The sequence below is a fragment of the Apostichopus japonicus genome, chromosome 17 (genome assembly GCF_037975245.1).
Source record: "Apostichopus japonicus isolate 1M-3 chromosome 17, ASM3797524v1, whole genome shotgun sequence".
NCBI lineage: Eukaryota > Metazoa > Echinodermata > Holothuroidea > Aspidochirotida > Stichopodidae > Apostichopus > Apostichopus japonicus.
In genome coordinates, this window is record NC_092577.1 from 10,498,481 (window position 1) to 10,524,907 (window position 26,427).

The 26,427-nt window shown below is 36.4% G+C and overlaps 3 protein-coding genes across 3 annotated transcripts; all 3 read right to left on the minus strand.

Annotated features, from left to right (window-relative positions):
• Window positions 1–5,332: 5,332 nt before the first annotated feature.
• On the minus strand, window positions 5,333–10,959 carry LOC139984405 (uncharacterized). The gene is made up of 2 exons (XM_071998319.1): window positions 10,736–10,959; window positions 5,333–9,413 (listed from the first exon to the last, which is right to left on the minus strand). Exon 2 carries the CDS (start codon window positions 9,384–9,386, stop codon window positions 7,191–7,193), a length of 2,196 nt encoding a protein of 731 aa, XP_071854420.1. The 5' UTR covers window positions 9,387–9,413; window positions 10,736–10,959; the 3' UTR covers window positions 5,333–7,190.
• A 3,402-nt stretch (window positions 10,960–14,361) lies between these two features.
• Window positions 14,362–26,172, minus strand: LOC139984536 (uncharacterized). The gene is made up of 2 exons (XM_071998468.1): window positions 25,827–26,172; window positions 14,362–18,446 (listed from the first exon to the last, which is right to left on the minus strand). Exon 2 carries the CDS (start codon window positions 18,424–18,426, stop codon window positions 16,252–16,254), a length of 2,175 nt encoding a protein of 724 aa, XP_071854569.1. The 5' UTR covers window positions 18,427–18,446; window positions 25,827–26,172; the 3' UTR covers window positions 14,362–16,251.
• Window positions 19,768–24,401, minus strand: LOC139984538 (uncharacterized). The gene is made up of 3 exons (XM_071998470.1): window positions 24,319–24,401; window positions 21,925–22,084; window positions 19,768–21,459 (listed from the first exon to the last, which is right to left on the minus strand). Exons 1-3 carry the CDS (start codon window positions 24,323–24,325, stop codon window positions 21,255–21,257), a joined length of 372 nt encoding a protein of 123 aa, XP_071854571.1. The 5' UTR covers window positions 24,326–24,401; the 3' UTR covers window positions 19,768–21,254.
• Window positions 26,173–26,427: the final 255 nt, after the last annotated feature.

A 26,427-nucleotide genomic window follows, 5' to 3' on the forward strand; every position in this document is an offset into this window, starting at 1 on the left:
CACCGATAGCATACGCACGTACTCCATTATATATAGAGAATATCAAACAGAGGGCGATGTCTCGGCCAATTGAAAGACATCATGCACGTTCGTCTACGTTGGTGTGGAAACAAATCAAGGTACGTGTGTCTTTGATACATTCAACACAGTTTTCCCTTATTTTACATTCTATATACTAAGGTCTCAAAGGTCCCTGGGAAATTATTTACAAATTTTAATTACTCAAAATCCAGTCACTTTTGGCAATAGGAACTTATGCATTGTTGCAAAGGTATTGAAAGAGGTTTCCATTTTTTTGGTTAAATAATATACGGTTAGCAAATATCCAAATGTGTCATTCAAGATACACTGTAACTTACTTTGCCAATTTGAAATGATTTTGATGAAATGGTGAAGAATTTTGATAGCTTGATGAGTTCAAGAGATGTTATTTTATAAGTAAAATATTATTTGATGTTTGAATGTGAGGGATTTGACTAATTTTTTGGACGTTTTGTTAAATTTTCATTAGCGAATAATTTTTTTATCGGCTACCAAATTTAGGGTTTTAAATCTAGGAAATGGTCTCCATGCTGGTAAAGGGCTCTTCTGGAGTGATAAATAGAGGCTGTTGTGCATCCACATCATCTTTGAAACCTCAGTCGTTGCTATAACTGGAATAACTGGGTCTCATAAAAGGATGATTAGTATGTGCATAAATTATAACTTTTACAAACAATACCCAAAAATGAGAAACAAGTTGCTTTGACTTCAGATTTCTTATTCAAACTTTAAAACCAGTTCACCCCCTCCCCCCCCCCCCTCAATCATCTGTACAACCAGGTTGCCAACCTCCTCCTCCTAATACCCCCGCCTTTCCTTCAATCACATTAATTCCTCCCCATAGCTACATATATGTAAAGTAAAAGCATATGCTTATTGTAAATAGATGTATAACCACTAGTCCCAATCAAAGTTACGACAGAAAAGTAGGACAATTTCCAACCAAAATTACCTCTCTGCTGTGCTCTCCACTATGCACCCCTCCAACCCCTGCACTTTCCAGCTTACCTCCTTGGTGATAGAATTGAGGCTGATTTACAGTATTAAACACAGTCATTGCCTTTATGTAATATAGTAAAAAAAAATGGCTCCATGATAACGTTCAGGTCAAATGCTGGATATTACAGCTGAACTTATGTGATCGCACAGACGTAAATGTATGTAACAAACTGCGCAAAATATTCAGTTACTACATTTATTGAATATTGATTTCGTTACTACTATATTAAGCTAAAATTTGTATACCTCAAATGCATATATAGAGGTCTGCTAGTATCCATTTTCCAGTAAATAGAATTATCATCATTTTGTTGAATAAGTATACCTTTCACCTTTATTAATTGCAGAGGTATTAATTACTGTCACTCGTCTCTGTAAATCCAGGAAACAAACATTAAAAAGCAGACCCAACCAAATATATCTGTCTTATTCTCCACCGCCTCACCTTAACCCTTTCCTTGTACTAGTGCTTATAATTCGTTAAATCAGTTTGAGCACTGGTTCAATTTTGATATTCAGGTACTATTATAATGTACTGTGCAATGTCTTGTGGAGCAATAGTCGTAACACTTAGGGTAACATATTCATCAATTCACCTTAACCACAAAAGGGGATGAAACACAAATAACAGTGATTACCAGAATATATTCTATTGAAGTTTATTGCTAGGTTCATTTCAAACCGATACCCAGCTTATTGCTGAAGTATTGAATTAGAATTTATAGTACACTAGCAACCAGTAGTGTGAATAACGATAAATAACACGAGAAATAATGTTTTCATTGACAAAGTGGTAGCATGTATCTCTACCCATCGAACATACCCAGAGAGGGGAGAGAGTTAAGCTGGCATGGATCAGGCAAACATTTATTGTGATAAGATATATTCACTGCTGAGGACAATTTAGAACAAATGACAAAGTTAAAAGGCTGGGCTGGGCAGCATGAGGACTTTCAATCTGTTTATAATTTATTTACAAAAACTGTAATGACAAGTTTTCTGTTTAAAACAATCATGCAGTTATGATAAGCCTGATTCGATTCCTGCAGATGTGGGTCGAAAGTACAGTGGCTTAATATCATTGATGGTTAATATCTTAAGTGTTAACAAAACCGTTAGGATTTAATTTAAGGAAAGGCATGAAATACAGAAAGAAAACGGGGAATAAGTAATTAGTAACAATCAAGTGTAAGCCATTGAATATATCAAAGAAGCAAATGTTGACACAATAGACTTGAAAATGATGAATCCAAGTTACTTTTAGTCAAATCATCACATCAGTAATTAACAACACGTAGACTAATGGTTCTACCATTACTCATAGAATTTAGGATTTATGATATACAGTCCTTATAGAAAGGGATCAGACAATAAATATACCACGTGACTTACAGTACACATAATTACCTTTGTTTGGAATCATTGGCTAAAATAAGCGCAGGAGTATTACCACAAGTGCTCACTTTGTATCATTTGCTGGCTATGGTAAAGTGTTGTATACATCTACGGATGTTTTTTTTTGTATGCCCCAGAAGTATTTTACATGTTCATTACTCTGATAATTCTGACAAATCCTTACTCTGACAATTGTCGTGTACATAAAAGGCATCGAAAATAGACTAACTATCAGTCAGTAAAGAATTAAATGTTTCAATTGTTGGTGATAATCGCCATCAGTACTAATTTTAAAGTGTAAATTGAATAGTTACTGACAAACTTTTTCCAAAAGTCCTTTTCCACAAGATATTTCAAGACGTAAAAAAGAATTATCAGAGGCAATAATGTAAACAAATGTGATGCCGTATGTGCAACACGAAAGAAGAGTCAAAACCTATTGCTTGTTCTGCTCCAATTTATTATTGGGGTCATAGGCCCATCACTGGATATTAAAGCCAGTAAAGAATATAAACAACGTTAGAGAGGACGTTAAAGAGGACGGTGGTACAACGGCCACCCCACGGATTCTTTAGCTCTGAGAACTGATATAAAATATGAAAAGAAATCATAAGTTCAATCAACAGTTAAGATCAAATACCTCCTTACATAATATATAGGTCTATGAAACAACTTTAAAATATCTCATGAATAGTAAATGGCTATCATACATGGTAATTTAACGCATGAATCACACCTGCAAGGATTAATAAAATAAACACTTTAGAATTAAACAAGTAGTGGAAGTAACACTTAGGTTATGACACGTCTGCCTCTAGTAACAAATTAAATATAACACAACGTACCTATACAGCTCGATTAACCCTCGACTGATACGAACACTTAATAACTACATCTCATGACCATAAACTGTGAGTTACCGGTAACTTAATTCGAGGTTTAGGAATCTTAAGATAAACAACTGAAAAATGCAGTTAATTAACCTCCGAGATGTTCATTGAGGACATACTATAACATCGTTACATAATTTAAGATATTCAGAATAATATTTAGTACAAGAAATATATACTGAATCAATCATCTCAACGGTGCATGGGCGCTGCCATTTTGAATACAATATATAATGCATACAATTCTAACGATACACTGGGCCGACATCTTAATAGGTGGCGCTCTTGACCAAGAAATTAGCAAGTTAGTACTACATAGACAGTGTAAGGCATTTACAAACAGGCCCTCAATACAATACTTTAGACTAAAAGAACTAGCAAACATGCTATAATCATAACATTTCAAGCACTTACTAAGGAATCTGAGTGGTTTAGAAAACAATCAATTAAGTATTAAATTAAACATAATGCGTACAAACTCTCCGTAAGCGATCGTTTACTATTAACCTACAAGCCGATTACACAATACGTATACAACACAATACGTATACAACAGAGAACGTAACGTTGCAAATACTAGCCTAACGAACACACATTTGAATTACAATTTGGCTCCATTTCACGTGAGAAAAAAACATTTTTTTACTTAACATCGACATTGGATACGAAGTTAATGTGAATAATTACCTTTACAGCTCTCACATCTCGAAGTCGATTGTATATATATATATATAAATGAAAATCGTAATGAGTTGGAAAATCACTGAAGAACAGTGAAAAAACTTCCAGCCTTCACCGGGATTCGAACCCGGGCCTCCCGCTTTGTACGCGGACACCCTAACCAACTAGGCTATGGACGCTGATTGTATGTCCAGAGGTTCGAAACCGGTAATGAAGGTCGTAATTTCACTGTAGGCGTTTGTCACCTGTATCGAACGATGCAACACTAGTTCTGTTTTCGGTGACATATTTGCCTTACTCTAGAGATCAAACATGATGCTAACCAATTCGAAATCATTTGTGATTCCTAAAGCCGGATCTCGAAAGAGATACTTTGAACAGACTTTATGTTAGTGAAATGGAGGTAAACGACAAAGGCCAATGAATATATATAAATGAATATCGTAATGAGTTGGAAAATCAGGAACAGTGAAAAAACTTCCAGCCTCCACCGGGATTCGAAGCCGGGCCTCCCGATTTGTACGCGGACACCCTACCAACTAGGCTATGGACGCTGATTGTATGTCCAGAGGTTCAAAACCGGTAAGGAAGGTCGTAATTGCTCTTAGTCGATAAGCATGAGTGAATTTAGAAAGTAAGTAGGGATTAAATTACAATTTCTGCATTGTTCATCTTCAAGGATTCTTATAAGTTAGATTATGCCAACAATGTTGTATATAGGATAAACTGCCCAGACTGTGATTCCTTTTAAGTCGGAGAAACCAATAGACGGCTTAAGGATAGATTCATAGAACATCTGATGAGCTCTTTTGGTGGTCAGAAAGGCGCTATTAACCTTCATTGTACTGCGCACAAACATAATCTTCCTACTTTTGTTGACCATTGTGTCGCTATTCGTAATGAATCCCAGTGGTTCAGGAGGAATATTAAAGAGAGTCTCCTAATAAAAGACTTAAATGCTGACTTGAATAGAAACGTAGCGAGCTACGGGATGGAGCTATTTTAGTCCATACTTACTTTGCTGGTTTGTTTACAAATTCACTCATGCTTATCACTTTTGTCGTCTTCGGATGTATATTAGCCCTTGTATTTAATTGATCTTGTACAATTGCCTGACGATGGAGTGGTGACCACTCCGAAATATAGCAGTATGTCGTTGTTAAAGATATTCGCTTGTTCATCTTTTATATATAAATAAATAAATATATATATACTGATACTGAAACTGATAGTATAGATTTTATACTGAACATTGCTGTCTTTCAAGTGCCAAATGATTTTGCTGAGTGCTGTGTCGCCAGCGTAAAAAAAAATGAAAAAATAAGAAAATTCTTTTATATTTTATGTGTTGACTCGGTAAATATTTATTGGATAAAGCTGATTAGAAATTAAGAAGTAAGACTTTGTACACTCAAAGAGATTTTAAATATGATGTAATCTGCGGTTATTTTTAACCTGTCGATTTATGGTCTAATGGACTATTCCAATAATTAATTAATAATTATTAATCTGGATAATTGGATTGGATAATTTTTTTAATTGGATAATTGGAACACTTTACACTGCCGTGCTTTGAGATTAATGACTGTGGAACATTGACAAAGAACGTTTTAGCTGTTTAACAGACGGTAAACCTAATAACATCAGTTACTTTAGAAACCTCAACTTCCATAACCACCATAATCACTGTTGAAGATCATCATCACATCAGGAGTACCGTTGAATTCTGATTTAAAGATTGGGTCGTCGATCTGAGTTTATTGAATTACTGTAAATGAGCTATAAGAGGGTCATAAAAACCCATAACCTTTGCCTATCAATGCTACCGTTGGTGAGAAAAGAAATTATTTAAAAGATCAACGTGCCATGATACAGTTGCAGTTATTTGATATTATTGTCACAAAACCTATGAAACCTATTCAATTGACGAACCTCTCGTGTATCCTGTGAAAATATATTGAGCAAATCAGCATGTTTTGATGGAGACTGCTGGTACATTAGAATATTTGTCTTAGAAATGGTGTAACACTATATTCTAGTCAATGCAAATCGAACATTTGGTTTCACTATGTTTATCCGTGACCATAAATGATGTTGGCCTACTATAGTGGTTTTCAATATAGTTGTCAATATGTTTCTTCTCTCCTCTGCAAAGCTAACCAAAGAAAAAGTATCTACGAACGATATATTAAATTATGCATCACGCAATCCTCACATACACAAGGTAATGTTTTTTTAAATCGCATTAATTCTCAGGAGAAAACCCTAAAATATCTTGTAATGTCAAATGGCTTATCTCTGATAATGAAAGGTTAACATAAAACAATACTGTTAGCAAACTCCTTAAACACTAAAGAGCCTGTGTAAGAGAATGTGTTAAAGTAAGTAGGCCTGACGTTTCGATCCTAGCAAGTAGCAGTAACAGATGGGACAAATACACGCATGACAGAATATAAACACGTTAAAGAGCAGGATAAACGGACAAGAGATAGATGAAAGAGAATAAGTAGGCAAGGGATGGAGAGAAGAAACAAACAAACAAGGGGAAGAGGAGAGGTTCGAAATAAACTGTGGAGGGACAAAGTGGGGATTAAATAAAAAGCCTATTATACGTTAATTAAAATAAAAGTCTTTGACATATAGATAAACTTTGTATGACATAGAAGCAGTGCACTAGACTTTTCAGATACCGTAAGAAACATTTACTGATCGAAATCTGTCCACAAATTGAAGAGCATAATCTAGGTAAAAGTAGCCAATAAATTTGGTTTGCCATAGTCTGACGGTACCAAACTCGACTGTTGAGAAATTAAATATATGCTCGAATGTCAGGGGATGGAAAAAATGTAAACCATCAATAAAGAAAGTTAGTAAAATGTTAAAGTTCAAATGAAAACTTTAAACATAGCGCTAAACGTGAAGTGACCGACTTATTTAATATTCGGCAAAACTACAGATAACTCAGAGACAAAGATGAAAAAAGTTTTCAAATATAAGAGATTTCCTTTATGAAAAGGAAATTAAAAATTGCGACGGAAATTTTAAACTGGTTCACATCTAGCATTGGGTACCACAGTCTCTAAGTTCCTTTCTCGACGAAGCAAAAAACTGTTATCAATTGTTTGGATATTTCACTAGGGATGAAAAGGGGTCCATTGTCATTTACGTTCAAGGATTAGTAATCTATTTCTCCACTAGACCGTAGGTATACAGCTTTCCCATCTGGGATGTTGCAATGAGGAGTTTTTCCGCAGTATCCATTTGTAATGTGGTCACACAACGGGAAATGTCATCTATCCGTCTAGTTGATAGTAACTGTCTCCCATCCTGGCTATACTGCGTCAAGATACGCTTTACATGTCCTGATATTTCGGCTCGCCATAACATGTAGATAAACTCGCTCTTGTCTGTACACACACTAAAAGGAACCCAGTCAGCTTCATCTAGATCTGGCTTTGTGAATTCATATCTCATCTTACTCTCTGATCCATCGATCTCGACTGCAAACGCTCTCTTACCGAAAAAGTCACAGATCAGGAAACTTTGACCTTGTTTAGTGATATCAAAAGATGCAGTGAATACATCTGGAAGTGTCGTCGTGTGACAGTAATTCAACTGACCATCAAATACATATAAATCTCTACTGTTGGTACCTACTATGATTTTATCTTTGACAGAGTCACTTGCTACACAGTACACAAGCCGACCTTCTGGCCAGCTGGTGATGACGTCACTTATTTTCTGACTGTGGTATGAACCATTACGAACGTCGTAAATCCCTATCTCATCGGTCATACAAACTGTTACAACTTTGAACTTTGATAAAGGACAGCAGAAACGATACGGAGTAGATCCCATTTCTCTTTCCATCCGATCTTGTCGTTGTATTTTCCCTTTTCTGTTGATAACAGAAATATGTGAGTATTCTTCAGGTTCACAGGCACCAGTGATGACGATGTTGCCATCGCCACTGCAAGCCATACCATTTATCCACCATCCGTTATCCCTGAATCCATTAATATCAACAACAGACTCTTCGTTATCAGTAATTATCACGTTATCAGGGATAACTTTTGTAATATCACGAACACTAAAGTCAGATAAAGATTCTAACTGTGGATATTCCTTCTTCATTTCTTCTATCAGAGGTTCACAGGCTGCTCTAATATCAGGGATACACTGGGAATCTTTCCACTCGTCCTTAGAAGCAAGGATAGAAGAAGTCGTTGCTGTGAAGTTCTTGTAACGGTTAATAATCTTGTCACAATAATCTGACATTTCCATTAGTTTGTTGTTATACTCTTTCCTACGTCTTTCTTTGATTGCTGTCAAATTTCTCAAATCATCAGCTAATTTTTTTAGCTTTCTTTTAAGTTCACTATCAAGTTCGTCGCATTTTACGTTTAACTCTCCACATTCATCATCGTATTTGCTCTTAGTAGTTTTCCTGATTTCACGATATTTCTCTTTCAACTTGTTTAATTCTTTTTGATAATTTAAATCGATTAGCTTGTTTTCCTCTTTCCTGTTGTATTCTATGTCCTTGTGGCCTCGTTCACGCTCAGCAGAACTTTTTCCCATTTCATGTTGGACTTTGCTAACCTGTTTATCGTACTGATGTTGCAATGTATTTGTCTTTTTCTGGTCATTTTCATTAAGCATTTTTGCGATACTATCAATCTGCTGTGGTAAGCTTAATAACTTACTTTTGTATTGATCTATTTCAGCAAGTTTTGACTCCAGCAATTTTCTTTCACTCTCTGCTAGTTCAGTGACGTCATGCAGTTCATGGCCTTTGTGCTTACCGTAGGTACACGCGACGCAAACAGGTACATTTCCGCAAGAACAACAGCACAACAATGCTGCATGTTTGACATGTGTTTGACACCTGGGATCTTCAGATATTGCCGACAATTTCTCCAGTGTTAAGTTCTTAGATTCAATGTGATCCAATTTCAGACAGTGTGGTTTGTGTTCTTTGAACATTTTATTGCTGACGTGAACAATGTAACATTGATCGCATAAAAAATCTTCGCACTTAAAGCAGTATGCTGAAACTGTCGTACACTTTGAACAACTGACACACTTTTTCAAGTCTTTATTTTCGTATGAATTTTGTAGTTGTATAAACTCAAGCATACTTTTCATATGAAAATCAGTCTTGAATCCAAGCTCTCCATTTGTTGGTACCAAGCATTCATGTTTACACATTGGACATTGAAATGTCCCATCGTGGCTTGCTCGAACGATCTCTTTCAAACAGTTTCTGCAGTATCGGTGAAGACACGGTAATAGCTTTGGTTCTCTGAAGTTTTCCAAGCAAATAGAGCACATGAAAAAACTCTCGGTCAAGTCCTTCAGAAGAGTTAATGAGGCCATTTTATTGGAATTCGTTATTTCGTAAACCTACATGTAGAAAGAAAAGAAAAAACACGCACATTGTAAACAGATTTCACACCAAATATACTACGTTACCTGAAGTATGGTTAGCACCGCAACCCTTTTGGTAAATTGGAACCCTATCTAAATCATAGTTCGTGTTAACAATAAAGTCCTATGGAAAATTTACAATTTTATCGTCAGGAAAAACCTATTTGTACAAACCCGAAAACCCGAAAACAAACCATACTGTAGGAATCCAAATTTCACTATGATGCTAAACAGAGTTTATTCTTCAACCAGTCATCCCTTGAACTATCCCTTACGCTAATGCTATTTATTTTTCTTAGCGAATGCTCAACTATTTTGGCAATAAAGCACATGTAAGGTTTTCTTTTACACAAATATATATCCATTTTGGTTTCGAAGATCATAGGCTTGCCATAAAAATAGTCCATAGGGTATTATCCATACCGTTGTCACCCTCTGAGCGTTTGCCCTTTGCCATCTTGTTGTTGGACAGGGCAATTAAAATTCAAAATAAAACATCTTCATCAAACGTCAATGGGTACTATCCTATTATGTCACGGTAACTATGAAGTGCATTAGATATTTAAACTTAACATAAATATTAAACTTACATATCGATATTGTCAATATTAAGCTAGACATTTATATGGTTCGAATGTGAACATTTTAGTATCGGTGGATTGTCAGACAATATCATTTTCACATTAATAGTTAACAGACTTCACGGCTCTAGGAAAAACGTAGGGCCTTTAAGTGTTCTTTAGAATGTCATTATTCTACTTCATTAGGTTAAAGAGGTTTATTATCATATTAAATTGCTTTAGCTACATGTAGGATTGTGCTGAAGTTAACCTGCTCATGTACAATATAACAATGGAAGCTGGTGTAAGGTTGCAAGTAACCACTGGAAAGTACCCTATATGGGTCAGTTCGGCCAGTATGAAATTCTCGCAATGGAAGTAATCTAACCTTACATTTTACAGCTGTGTGTGTTAACCGACTAGTAAAAAACTTCTGTAAAGCCAAATCAGATACAAATTTCGAGTGATTCAAGTCGTTTGTTTTATTAAATGGAAAACCTCTGCAGCAGAAATAATCTACAGTAACTAGTCAAAATCCGTTGGAGTGAGAATTAGTAAAATCCATCAAGCTATTAAAAGTCGTTTGCTGTAACAGACGTACGTAGGCCTAGTCTGTAGCAGGAACAATCGACAGTATAGCTAGTCATAATTCGTTGGAAAAAAATTAACTGTTTAACTGTTTTGAGGCACGCTAACTACAAAGAATGTTCAATATAGATATTGAAGCCAAGGATTTACCTGGATTTCACTTTGTATGTATCTCGTAAAGGTTGGTTTTGTAACTTCTTTGTCAGGTTTCAGTCAAAACGATCAAGTCCCGAGTAATAGCAGCAAGTATTGGTTAATGCGTTACATTATTCTGTACGTTGCTTGCCTCTCAGTGTACAAGCGCTAGATATGTGTTACACGTACACCACAATGCACCGTGACACAATGGAAATTTAAGTACACATTGCAACATATAGGGGAATTCCTTGTAATGGCAGCGTACACAAATGCTGCTGTCGATATGTGTCACCAACAGCATACGCACGTAAACCATTCTATATATAGAATATCAAACAGAAGGCGATGTCTCGGCCTCATGCGCGTACGCCTACGTTGGTGTGGAAACAAATCAAGGTACGTGTTGGGTCTTTGATGCAAAACACAGTTTCCCCTTTATTGTATCTTATTTTTATACAAAGGTCTCAAAGGTCTCTGGGAAACTATTTACAAATTTTAATTACTCAAAATCCAGTCACTTTTGTCAATAGGAACCTATGCACTGATGTGTAGGTATTGAATGAGCTCCCCCCCCCCCCCCCCACAAAAAAACTTGTTTTTATTACAATTCAGCTAATTACGTATGAAAATATGCAAATTCAGTCATCCAAGATAGACTTTCTTTGCCAATTTGAAATGATTTTGATAAAATCGTCAAGAATTTTGAAAGCTGGATAATTGTACAAGACATGTTATTTTATAAGTAAAATATAATTTGATGTTTGAATGTGATGGATATGACTAACTTTTTGACGTTTTGTTAAGTTTTCATTCGCGAATAAATTATATTTTTTACAGGCTACCAAATTTAGGGTTTATATCGAAGTCATGGTCTCCATGCTCTTCAGAACTCTTCTGGAGTGATAAGTAGAGGCTGTTGTGCACCCACATCATCTTGACACCTCAGTTGTTGCTGTAACTGCCGTTAGGGGTAATTAGTTTGTGCATAAATTATAACTTGTAAAATGAGAAACAAGTTGCTTTGACTTCAAATTTCTTATTCAAACTTTTCAAACCAGTTCATTCCCCCACCTCAATCATATCTATTACCAGGTTGCCAACCTCCCTCCTTATACCCCACCCCTCCCTCACCCACATGAATTCCTCCCCGTAGCTACATCTATGTAATGTAAAAGCATATTCTTATTGTAAATATATGTTTAGCCACTAGTCCCAATCAAAGTTACGACAGAAAAGTAGGACAATTTTCAACCAACTTTACCCCATTGCAGTACTCTGCACTATGTCCCACACCCCTCCCCAACCCCCTGCACTTTCCAGCTTACCTCCTTGGTATTGAGAAGCTTTGTAATATAATCTCATAAAGATGTACAGTACAACAGCATATTCACAGTAAAAAGACCATTAGTCATTAGTCCCTCCATCAAGGTTTTTACCAATTGTAACCCTACTTGAAGTCTCCCCCCATTTTTTTCTGTGGTGGTGGTGGGGGCCCTACAGATAACGGGGCCTTTCATGGTCGTTGCTCACCACCAGTTCAAGACATCTGTTTTGGGTGTGGGAGGGGGTTGGGGGGAGAATGGGCAGGTCTTGTTTTGTTTCCAGTTCATTTAAATGCCTTGTATGCAAATTAGGAAGAGTCCATATGGCCTTTGTGGGTGAGCCTTATCAATGTCCAACGGCTGGATAGTCTATGAAATGGAGATCCAAAGCCTCCTCCGTTTCAGAAATTTACAAGCAATAGTCTGTGCGCAGGATCGGTTTATAATGTGCCAATGCGCTCCGGTACGTTTGGTTGATCGAAATTCGAATCGTTTTTGCTAAATTGTTTGTATGTAATCCACATTTTCAAATTGACCGGTTCTAAAAATGTAACTATCTTGCGGGTACGGTGAGGCATTCGAGAGAAACATTTTTAATATGATGTTACAAATTTCCTGTTATGTCTTAGCTAGTTTGTAACTGAGAGGTTCAGTTGATTTAAGTTTCTTACCGGGCTCACGAATTTTTTGAAAAAATAGGTTAAAAATGTCAAAAATGTAAACTTATCTTTGGACCAAAAATTCCACATGACCTACTCAGAAAAAGGTTGGTAATTGATGCAGGCTGTTTTCTGTACAAAATAAAGCTATAGGAAGTTCTGTTGTGTATCCTTATTCCAAGTTATGATTTCCCCCCCCCCCTCCAAAAAAAAAAAATGTTAGGCAGCATGCCAATTCGATTGGTTGGTAAAATAAAATGACCTCATTTTACCAATTAGTCTGCAACGCCTGCCACATATTTTTCTTGTTTGATGGTCTTTGTGTGAATGCTATATGATTAACTACACTGTAGACATGAACATATTTCCAGACAGTGTTAACGCAAAGAGCCTAGTGGTGTTAAAATGCTATGGAGGCTAATTCTCGAGCCTAAGGTCGATTTCCGACCGTGGCAGGTCGATTACGTAATCACAAAACTTTCCTAGCTATAGCGTGCTAATAAGAGCCAATAAAGCAGATCTTTATAGGAGATGTGAAGCCTTTTCTGCTTGGAAAATACCATTTAGCAGTACGCTCTTCAGTTTAGACAGAAGCAACACAAATGCTTGAAACATTTCTTCAACCTGAAAATCGATTTATTTGTCACCAATTGAATTCGCCATTTTATTTGAAGTCCGACAGTTCCCGCCTGTTTCGTGACGTAAGCGAGACACATATTGCATTTCGACACATTGAAACCTTCGGAGCTTAACATTTCCTACGCTCCGTTCACGATAACTGAGGCAAGATGTTGCCAAATTTTTCAAGAGGAACTTCAGTTTTCTGAAAGAGAACATCATAGTTACCTCCCTACGTGAACAATTTCCGAAAGCACTAGACTTAGTGTACAATTCATATTGATAGACGGGAATTAATTAATTTAAAATCTGGCTCGCAGACGTCATTTTTATAGCTCCCTTGTTATATAATGGCCGCCAACACAGTAGGTATGAACAAATCATAAGAAAATTCCTGAAAATTCTGTGAAAGGTAGTTTAGACTAGTTATTTCAAAGGTGTAAGAATATTAGTCTCTGCTAAGAGATCACTGCAAAACCCCATGGTTTATTTATCTTCTAAGTATAATTTGTTGATTGGATATTTGTAAATTAGCCTCGTTATTGATGGCTGGAATATACATCACTATTAGCCACGAGAACCGTGACCAGTTTTGTAATCAAACTGTCGGGAAAGACTGCTTGATCGTATAACTATATACTATCAATTGATTTTGAGAAAAATGTAATTATCTCTAATCATAGTCCTGTCCTATTCATTTTATTCTCATTAAACTGACCACAAAACCTTGTACAAAGCATACAAGTCTTTTTACATGTAAACAAGGGCCAGATGTTCCATATAGATTCCTCCGGCAGATACTTAAAATTCATACAACAAACATTGATACGCCGATGTCAGAAAACATTGTAAGTTTAGGCTTCCCAATGCGTTCGGAATTGAATACTTGATTTCTATTAAATTGCTGACTAACATAACCTTGGCTTTGTTCCGTTTTTTCCGCGTCATTTTAGTAGAAAGTTAACCGGAGAAGACAAAAATGCAGACTGGAACAGAGATGCCAAATTTTGAAAATCATTTAGAGGTTTAAGAAAATGAACACTGTTTTGTGGTATTTTTATTGACACTTTTCATAAAACGTTACATTACGATTACTCAAAACATACTGAAAAACTTCTAGGAAAATACTAACATGCTTTTTCTATATATACATTAAAATAAGAGAATAAGGAATAATAAACAGAAAAGTGCAAAAAGAAGAAACTCAGCAACAGAAACAAAGCAAAGTAGAATCAGAGAAAGTGTACACCCCCCCCCCAAAAAAAATAAGGATATTTTATCAAGCATTACTTGCAAGTTAGATTCCTGAAAATTAAGTTGATTTCTTCTTAAATTAATAGAAATGTCTTCATCGATTCTTCAAAACTGCATATGGACCCTATTTATTTGGGAATAATTGAATGTTTCAAAGTTGTTAACAGTTTGTGATTGCATCAGGCAACATCTTATATTGTATGATGTGATCATGGCAACTGAGCTAAAACAGTCTGTCTTTCCTTGTTACATTCAAATCATCTATCAACATAGAGAACTTACATTTCTACAGAAAGTGGCATTTTGATGACTCTTCAAATAAAACAGCTGCTCAAACTTTCAAAATGCAGTGCACATTAATGAAGAAGAGATGAGGTACAGGGGGAAAAGATTTACATTTATTACCTAGAATGATACCGTTAGCATGCACATGTTATGTTAAGTATGGGCTGAATTCCTTAGCTGCGGGTGGGGGGTATGGAGGTCTCTCTCCTACCTTGACAAAAGTGTAAATGTGAAAGGGATGCATTCTGAGGCATAGTTAGATTATAATTAAGGTTATATAACTAATAAGTATTATAAGTATTGATAATGCTGATAAAAAATCATGTAAAAATTATATATTTTGTACAGAAGAGGGCACCCCCCTTGAGCATGTCACTAAATGTTACATGCGGTAATAACGTTATACATCAGCCATCGGTCATGTCAAAGTCAATGTAACATTTCATATTTTTAACCGAACGACTTCATCTGACAAGGTTGAGATTGGCGACTATTTAATATTTGGTGAACCACAGTCCATGGGTTCATTTCAACATATTGATACAAACATACGACTATTCGACATAATAATACTTCCATTTAGTACCTCGTGTAACATAAAGATTACATACATTGTATAGACCAAGAAAAATTTATATTAAATGATAGGATGATATTTGTAGAATCAAAATTATGAAACATGAAGAAAAGGTTACTGACATCGGTGAAATGATCTGGCAATTGAATCACAAAAGTAAGGAATAAATCATAACATAATTTCAGAATCCTATTATTGAAATATTGAAACAAAAGGGGTAGAAAATTGAATGAATCATCCAGGTTTTAATTCTTGTGTTGTTTCAATCGAGTTGATATTCCGTTAACTTAACAAGTTTAACTTTCGTAATTAAGGCGTCATCTTCATGTGAGTTTTAACATGCTGCGAGCTGATATAACGAGCTGCAGTGAACCCATTCTTAGCTGAAATTACTGACCCATTTACAGCAGATTTTATCCAAACAGTATACCTACAGAGACTTTCATATTTGCGCACTGCGCCCGTGAAACTCCTAACCGTAAGTTGTTCCGTTTTGATTGCGTTATGTCTGAAACTCATCGCTTCAACCTTCCTTTTAACATTCGTTTCCGTGTTTTTGCCCTTATGTATTTGCTGTCACTTACTGCAATGATGTCCACACCTTAGTCATAAATGCTCTTATTAATAGAGTTGCTTAAAACGTATTTTGCGGAGTTATCATTTCGTGTGTGAAATAAATATATATTATTCTGTGTTTGATCATTTACAAATGATTATTTGAAGGTAGATGAGGGTTTCTGTAATGGAAACGTTTTTCAATAATCACTGACTACAATTTAAGAAGACTATTCTCTTAATTCTTCACAACATTGCCTATAACCCGTACGTGTACAGTTTCGCTGATGTAGATGATGCTACCAAAAGTTTCTCCTCATCATACGTTCTGCTTATAGTCAGACGAAAAACCATGTCATTTATTGGTTTAGTTGTTGCCAGCTGTTTGCCATCCCGATTGTATTGTACGATTACTCCGTTAACGTGACCGCGGATAGATGCTCGCCACAATACGTAGATGAAATCGTTTACGTCTGTACAAACACTGATAGGTATGAATTGGCATCCTTCCAAATCTGGTTTTGTGAATTCATACATCAGTTTACTCTCTGTTCCCTCCATGTTGATTGCGTATGCCCTCTTACATTTATTGTCACCACATACCAGGATATTACCTCTATGTAAAATGATATCTTGCAACCCACTGATTACATCTGGTAGCTTTATGGTGTGAATGTAATTCAACTTATTATCAAATACATACACATATCTGCTGTTAGTGCCGACAAAGACGTGCTTGCTATCAGGATCGGTCGTCACACTCCACACCAATCGATCTGCTGGAAATTTGGATATCTTTTTGCCTCTGTACGATTTATCACGGACATCGTAAATACCGATTTCATCGGGATAACAGACGGTTACAACTTTAAACTTTGACAACGAACAACAGAAACGATATGGGGTAGACGTCTTGGCAGACTTAATCTGTTTTTGTGTTAGTATGGCTCGTCTTCTGTTCATGACAGTAATATGGGAGTGCTCAGGTAATGACTCGCCAGTGATGACGATGTTACCATCCCTGGTGCTTGTAATACCACTCATTTTCCAACCTTTAGTTTTGAAGTCCTCAACAATTAAAACAGAGTCTGGATGATCAGCGATTATTACGTCATTGGTAATGGATTTTGCTAAATCACTGAGATTAACATCCGATAACAATTCTATTTCTGGAAAGTCCTTTTTCATTTCTTCTATCAGAGTTTCGCTGGCTGCTCTAATATCAGGGATACACTGAGCATATGTCCACTTGTCTTTAGAAGCGAAAATAGATGAAGTCGTAACTGTGAAGTTTTCATATCGCTTAACAATCTGGTCACAATAATCTGATAGTTTCTTTAGTTCATCTTCGTTCCTTCTGGGAAGTTGTTCTGTAGCGCTTGTGAAATTCTCTACATTGGCTTCTAAACGTCTAAGTTTTCTACGGAGTTCGTCCTCAATTTCATCATACCTTTCTTTTAAATCTTCTGTTTCGTTGTCATATTTTGTATCTGTTGCTTTCTGTTGGCCAGCATATTTTTCTTTCAATTGGGCCAATTCTCGTTCGAAAAGAAGCCTCGTTTGTCCCTGTTCTTGTCTTCTTCGGTGTTCTATAGCCCGTAAGCTGCTTCCTTTGCTATCGGCAACTTCGGCAAGTTGTTTATTAATCTTATCTACCTGCGGTTTTTGCTGATCGATAAAATCTTTTGTCATTTTGGCGAGGTTTTCCTTCGTATTTCGGGTAATGTTACTGATTTTATTTGAAAAGTCGTATAATTTAGGTTTTTGTATCTCTAATTCAGCAAGTTTCTTTTCGAGCAATTGTCTTTCACTTTGAGCTAACTCAGTTACGTCATGTAGGTCATGACCTTTGTGTTTACTGTATGTACAAATCACACAAACTGGTACATTTCCGCAACTACTGCAACATAATATGGCGCTCTCTTTCACATGTGTATGGCACCTAGGATCTTCCGTTAGTGCTGCTAATTTATCCAGTGTTAGGTGATTATCTTCAATACTTTCCAATTTCAGAGTATGTGGTTGATGATCTATAAACATTTTATTGATGATGTGAATCTCGTAGCATTCTTCACACAAAAAATCGCAACACTTAAAGCAGTATGCTGAAACTATCGTGTTCTTTGAACAGCTGATGCATTTCTTTAAATCTTGACTTTCAAAACATTTTTGCAATTGTATAAACTCTAGTATACTCTTCATATGAAAGTCAGTCTTGAAATCGTCAACCCCATTCTCTGGTATGTCATAATCCTGTTTACACAATGGACACTTAACCGCCCCATCTTGGCTGATTTCAACGACAGTTTGCAAACATTCTCTACAGTATCGATGAAGACATGGCAGCAGCTTTGGTTCCTTAAAGTGATCCAAGCAAATCGGACACTGGAAGAAATTATCTTCCATGTCCCTAAGAGGGGTAGCAGAGGCCATCGTTCTGGTAGATGCGATTTCTGGAGTACAGAGCAAAATAAACGCGGTGGATAAATATTATTGTAGCGATTATAGTAATTTTTTTAACAAATTTCCCAAACTTAGATTCATCATTTAACACTGATGACAACATATGTTAGCCTCATGTACAGATTGCACATATAGTATGCCTACCTTCACTGTTCGATTTCTATGTATATAGAGGATCCACTGGTAACGGCCAATACACTTCATTCGGTATTACCTTTGCTTTCCGTGCTTGACTAATATTAAGGGCCGGTCACACTACAGCGATATCGGATCGGAAACTGATCCGATATAAAATCGCTCCTATAAATCGGATCGGGGAACAGGTCACACTACAGCGATATTTAAACGGAGTGCGTATTCTACGTAGCAACCTGTATGCGCGCGTACGTCTGAACTTCAATGCAACTCAGTTAAGTGAGAAACATGGCAGACAACGAAATGGACGAAGATATGCTCCTCTATCAGTTATGGAAGAAGAACCGTGAGAGATGTCCCCGATTGTGGGTACATGCTATAAATGAAAAGCGCGAGGAGCTCGGCGAGTACCACACTCTGGTAAGAGAACTCTCTAGCCACGAAGACAAGTTCCAAAATTACTTCAGGATGAACGAGAACCAGTTTGAGCACATTTTGGACCTCGTACAAGATGACCTCAAAAGACAGGTGACAGTGACACAGCTCAGAAAACCAATTTCTGCTCGTCAAAGATTAGCGATTTGTCTCAGGTAAGCAAGCGTTGATATTGCAGTAATGAAGTCTACCAATAACCACTTGCCGTTTTCAAAATAATTGACAATCTTCACCGTAGCGTAATCTTTTCATGCGACACGAGGGAAGGAAGGAAGTAAAGGTCTTAAAAGAGGGGAGATTGAACAGGGCAACAAGGAGGGCTGGGAGATCTTGGAATTCGGAGTCTACGCCTACACCGGATGAATTGGCAGGCCTCTTTAAAAATAAATGTGATACACCATTGTAAACAGCTGATCTGGCACTGTGCCACACCTTGCTACCGCGCCCAAGTAAAAGAAAAGTGGGGGGCATGCAGGAAATGTGTGGAATGTTTGAAACTGACATGGGGCGGCGCCTTAGGGCGTCAAGCAAAAGCTATGACCGCCAGGGAAAGATCTCATCTAGCTGAAATACATCTATTAAACAGTTGGCTATCGACTATTGAACACATGTAATCTTTGTTTAAATCACTGGACCCATATTTCATGTTCCTTGATTAGTCAAATGACACCTGATAATTTGTTGAGACTAATTCTTAAATAAAAAATTGATATGCTTACAAGAATACGACAAAGTTTCATATCAAATTCATTCGCTTTATTTTCATTCTCTTCATGACTTTTCCACTTGTTTCAACTTTTATACCGTGTTTGCATTAACTTGGCATTTCAAAATCATAAATTATCAAAGGGTGGATCTCATACATTTAAATTGCAATTGAAATGTGCAAAATGTTCATGCTTGGGTATTAAAATAAAATGCCCACATATATCAATGTGGCATTGTCTAATGTTCTGGCTACTTAGAGAGAGGTGCAAAAGGATACATTGTTGTTGACCATGTGCCTTTCTAGGACTTCCTGTAAATTAACATTTAACATTTGGTAAAAGAAATAATACAACACTCTCTTCAACCGGCCAGAATTAATTAATTTCAACCAGAAATCAAAATCAGATTCCCTGCCTTATGAAAAGTAACATTCACCTCTGATATGTAGTTTGGAACTTGTTACTATTATTGATCAACAAGGGTGTTACCTAGGTAATCAGACTTACTCAGCCAATGGAAGAATTGAAGGCTGATAAGAGCAAAATTTCTTTTACAGTAATACAGGACAGTACAAATTCCTCTCAGTTAAAATAGTAGCAAGTCTGACACCCGTCTCAAAATTCCTAAGAGACCTTAATGGAGACCTGAAGTTAACCTTTAACCTCTCAGCCACATGCTACTGAAAGAATGAACCACAAACCAATAATTTCAAATTTGTATTGTAATGGTTGCAAAATTTGTGCTTCCTTCAAGAATATGTAAACAATATGATGAACCAATCAATTAAAAGATGATGGCCCTTTTATAGTTCCTCTTGAACCCAGAATTAAAAAAATCCTGTGAAACAGAACTTCTCTTGAGAACACGCATATGAAGACTGCCAGAAGCCTAAAATTGCCTGAATTGACACAATTTTTGCACAACATGTACTTCCATTCATGCTCTTAAACATGAAAGCTACAAAACCAGACCCTGATTGATAACATATCAAAAAAGATGTTCTCCTACTGCAGTTTGGCACTTTTCCTGAAGGAGAACATTCTCACGGATTGATATAGACTCTAATAGGAGTATGCCATTCTAAGAGCACTGCTGTCTGTAAAGGAAAATAACTATGGGATGCCAAAAGGGAAAGTATGAGTTCTTAAATAAATGGATTTCCACTCCACTACATAAATTTGCCAATCATTTCGGGACTGACCTATTTAATAGAAATATAAAAATACAAAATGGCAAAAATGGAATAAATAAATCATCATTATAAGAAAGATGATATCGATCGGCTTCTTCAAATTCATCTGATGATATTTTTGATGCAATTAATGGATTTGACTGTATTCTGATCTTTTCAAGGCTCTAAGGGTTGATCTAACATTTTTATTTCTGCTCTGTGAATTATCTGATGAATTTCAAATTTAATTTCTGATTGGAGGTGCATAGGGAAATTACGCACTGTGCATGCCATTGATTTGAAGAAGTGATCGATATCATCTTCCTTAGTCAGAAGTTGCCTTTTCTCTTTAAAATATTCGAGGATGATCTGTCTCCAGATTCTGCTCCTTCCTTTTACGGGTAGGCACCTTTGGAGATAGAATGCAGGGAGAGTGGATTGGTGAAGTACCCCCACATGCTTCCTCTAATGCCATATCCAGTTCTGCGGACGTGGATTGAGTATCTGAAGGAAGATGATCCACAGATCTGCTTTCTTCCAAGTTACCACACGTTCTAAATGTAAATTAAAAAATAACATAAAATAAAATAAAACATATTCAATGACAATCATCCATTGAAAATCAAAAGGGATTATAAAATGCAAAACAGTAGAGTATAATTGTGCCAAGAACCATCCAAAATACCAACCTACAGTTCTTTTATTATCTTTGTCAACAAGCAAATTTCAACTAAAATCTGGTTTTACCCAATTCCATAGAAATTGAAACACCACAGAAAATGTTGCAATTATAACCAAGGTTTTTGCAAGAAAACGTGAAGGTGATAACATATAACCTTAACAAGAACTTTAATTTGAAGTTTGTCAAGCTGAGTCTACTAACTACTTTGCAGATTCCATGAACCAAATACAAAATGAGAGCTACAAACACTTGTTTACAATGATAATATAGATTCATTAAGTCAATATTGAATAATCATTATTGCTCTTCTCTTTGATAATGCATAGCAATGACTTACTCTCGTTGTTTAAGGAAAGGCAATAAGAACTGCAGGACATCAGCGTATCGGTATTTTTTTATTTTCCTGTTTTCGTCCCCAGACTTGTGGCCCTTCATTTTTTTATGATAGTTATTGAAGGCATCTCTAAGGTTCATCCACCTTTTCTGCGCTGCCTCCCCTATTTGAAAAGAATAAATAGATATTTTACTTGAAAGTAACATATTTAGAACAATGAATTTCTGTATTTTTGTCTTTCCATTGGTAGGTTTTTGGCTACAGGAGACTCGTACAAGTCGTTTGCATATAGTTACAGGGTTGGAAAATCCACCATAGTTGGCATAGTTCCGGAGACGTGCGAAATACTCTGGAGAAAGTTACAACCACTGTACATGCCCGTTCCAAAGAGAAAGGATTGGGAGACAACAGACGAAGGATTTCTCAATAGATGGCAATTCCCAAACTGCATTGGTGCAATTGATGGCAAGCATGTGGTTATCCAGGCACCACCAAATTCAGGATCTGTGTTCTTTAACTACAAACACACTTTTTGTGTAGTTCTCATGGCTATAGTAGACCACATGTACTGTTTCACTGTAATCGATGTTGGTGCTTTTGGGTCATGTAGTGATGGAGGGATTTTTGCCAGGAGCCAAATAGGACGGCAAATGGACAGCAATGAGCTGAATATACCTCCATACCAACAGCTCCCTGGAGCTCCTGAAATAGGAAAGCTACCTTTTGTTGCTGTAGGTGATGAAGCTTTCCCATTAAAAATTAATTTAATGAGGCCTTATCCTGGACAGCACCTATGTGAAGGGAAGAGAATTTACAATTATCGCCTTTCACGGGCCAGGAGGGTCGTGGAGAATGCCTTCGGAATCCTTGCAGCCCGTTGGAGGATCTACCAGCGAAGGATTCAGCTACAACCACAGAATGTGGATAAAATTATTAAAGCAACCTGTGCCTTGCACAACTTTCTACAGAAAACTTCACAATCCGCACAGATGACACAACAAATGAGACTGTAAATGCTCAGGAGAGTGCAGTCAGTTTGCAAGACATGCAAATGAAAGGTTGCCATGCTAGCCATGAGGCTATTAATACAAGACAGAAGTTTCAGCATTATTTTAATTCAGAAACTGGTTCTGTACCATGGCAGAGGACATCATGCTTTGGCAACGTTTAATGCAAGTAATGTTGAAATTGTGTTATTTTCACTGTCATATATCACCATTTACAAATTTGACTTTATCCTTAATTGAAGGAAGGTGTGGTGAGGTGGGATAGAAGAGTTTATCTTTCTTTTTTGTTCTTTTTTTTCTTGAGTTACACTAGATTTCAATTCTGTCAATAGATATTAAACTGATTACACTTTTGGATTCTTACTCATTCTTTCCTCTGTCCTGCTCAAAGAATAACACTGGCAAGAACATGTAGGCCTATTTGAGAATGTATTTTGAGAGATAACACTCTCCAAGCGCTGGGTCAACCGAGCATAGACTTCCCTGCTTTATTCGTCCTGCACTGCCAGCCTAGCCTGTTGGAATTGGCTGCACAAAATATTACCTGACATAAAACAACAGAAAGGGCTAGGGGCCTAGGCCTATTACTAGTGTATTATGCCCTACGCCTACTAGTCTAGTAGTAGCATGGACACTGCAAAGTTCTGACACCTAAGCCTTAAAACACCACAAAACTATAACTTACTATAACTTATAACTAAACTTAACAAATATGTGTGTTCATACTGTACTGCACACAGGTCATTTTGGAGAGCAAATAACTGTAGTTTCGTAGTTTTTCGTGAAATTGGCTCTTGCTTGTAGGTTGTCATGGTGAAATTGTGTATTTCTTAGGGGTAGAATATACAGTTTAAACATTTAATGAGAGCCACTTCCACGAAAAGCTACAAACTTCACTTCGAGTTGACTTGGCTAGTAGTATTAAAGCTAATTGTAAGAACTGCAGAGCCCACTTTACCATCACACTAACTGCGTTTTGTCGTAAAAGTAGATCAACCAAGCGTGACAGGATTTTAATGCCGCCATCTCTGAAATTTTTTCCTAGGCAGAGTAATTTGGAAAACAAGTTTTCACTAATCCTTCAATAAAACAGTGACTTTGCCTACCATAACCACAAGCTTAGAATAATTACTTCATGAAAGGTTGCGAGTGATGTCGAATTTTAGTATCGTTCTCCGATTGAGAGCAGCAGCAAACATATGCAGTGTTGTTGGTCGCCCCGAGGATGAAGGTCGAAATGTATATAGGCCTATTAATATAATACTAATGGCATAGCTGTCGCAATACAATACAATAAAGCCTATTCCTAGGTACTACAAAAGACTACACTAAAATGCATCATATGCTAGTTCATTTTGTGGGTTTTTCATACACGAAACCATGTACTTACCACTCATACCGACATTTCCCCCAGTTGAGTCCCATATATCTCTCTTCCGGGTAGAATCCTTAAAATTCTTGTCTGTTTTATCGTATAGTTCAGTATAATTCAACCAATTTCTCATTTCCTCGTCCGCCATAATGATTGGTAACTAGTTCGGAACTTCGGGCACTTACAAAATTGTGACGTCAATATAAACAAAGGCGCTGATTGGACAAAACTGCGCAAATCGGATAGTCGTCCGATATGTGACCGTTCTAATAGGAAACCCACTGTTCCGATTTTTTCTGTAAAAATCGGAATCGGATTCCGATCCGATATCGCTGTAGTGTGACCGGCCCTTTATATTCAATCTATATATAACGAACTACCTTTAACCTTTGTCATGTAGTCGTAAGACCATGGGCGTCTTGTCGTAAACAAATATGTTAACAAATTTCTAAAATTTGGATTACTTCCATATATCAGTATATCATTTTAACACTAATGACAACACATATTATTCTCATGTACAGATTGCATATATCATATTACTACCTTTGGCGGTTCGTTTTCTATGTATATAGAGGATCCACTGGTAACGGCCAGTACCACCCAATCCGAAAAGGTGTGAGCTAATATATGTTATTAACGTGTAACATATTATGCATTTATATGCCAGGGTGTTATAACACACTAACACGTGTTATGTTTTGGGAGCATGCGAGAGCTAGATATGTTAAATATATAATACAGTAAATCGTAGTGGTATTATAATTTTTTCTTGTTTTCTATATATATATATATATATTTTTATATAATATGAAATATTTTTATATTTTTTATTTTTTTATTTTTTTTTTATTTTTTTATTTTTTTAATTTTTTTTTTAACACAGGCCGCAATAAAATGTGCCTCTAGCATAACACGTGTTATCATGTTATAACACAAATGCATATAAATGCGCAATATATTCAAGTCGAAAACGCTATTATAAGCAACTGTACAATTCGGTTAGGGTGCCAGTACACTCATTCGGTATTAATTTTTCTTTCTGTGCTTGACTAATTCTATATTCAATTTATATATAACGAACTACCTTTAACCTATGTCATGTAGTCGTAAGACCATGGGCGTCTTGTCGTAAACAAATATGTTAACAAATTTCCTAAATTTTGAATTACTTCCATATATCAGTATATCATTTTAACACTAATGACAACACATGTTATTCTCATATACAGATTGCACATACGACTACTTTTCACTGTTTGTTTCCTATGTATATAGAGGATCCACTGGTAACGGCAAATACACTTCATTCGGTATTCATTTTGATTTCCGTGTTTGACTAATTCTATATTCAACCTTAATTCTATCTTTAACCTATGTAATGTAGTCGTTAGACCATGGGCGTCTTGTCGTAAACAATTCTGTTAACAAATTTCCTAAATTTTCAATTACTTCCATATATCGTTTTAACACTGACGAAAACATACCATAGCCTCATGTACATATTGCACATAAAGTATGCTTACCTTTCACTGTTCGTTGTCTACGTATATAGATGATCCACTGTAACGGCCAGTAAACTTCCTTCGGTGTAAATTTTCTTCCGTGCTTGACAAATTCTATATTCAATCTATATATATATAACTCACTACGCTTAACCTATGTCATGTTTTCTTTAGACCATGGGCATCATGTCGTTAACAATTCTGTCAACAAAGTTCCCAAGAAAACATATCATAGTCTCATGAACAGATTGCGCAAATATCTTATGCCTACCTTTTCACTATTCGTTTCTATGTATATATAGGACGCACTGGTAACGGCCAGTATACTTCCTTCGGTATTACGTTTTTATCTATATGCTATCTATATATAAATCACTATGTCATGAGTCGTATGACCGTGAGCGTAAAACAGAATTCAAAGTTGAACAAAAATTCGCAAATAGCACTATACAGAGTATTCAAAAGTCCATGACGGTCGCCATGGCATTATTCTTTCCGACCTTTGTGTCACATTCCAATTTGCACTCTACCATACTGATGTTTGTTGATATAACCCCCAAAAAAATCAAAGATCACTAGTAATAGAATTGCAAATGCCCAAAACTGACAAATTATACCATAT

Coding starts and splice junctions, on each gene's coding strand:
- LOC139984536 (XM_071998468.1), bottom strand. CDS start 18,426: ATGGCCTCTGCTACCCCTCTTAGGGACATGGAAGATAATTTCTTCCAG.
- LOC139984405 (XM_071998319.1), bottom strand. CDS start 9,386: ATGGCCTCATTAACTCTTCTGAAGGACTTGACCGAGAGTTTTTTCATG.
- LOC139984538 (XM_071998470.1), bottom strand. Junction 21,460..21,924: donor CCTTTCCTTAAACAACGAGA/GTAAGTCATTGC, acceptor ATTTACATTTAG/AACGTGTGGTAACTTGGAAG.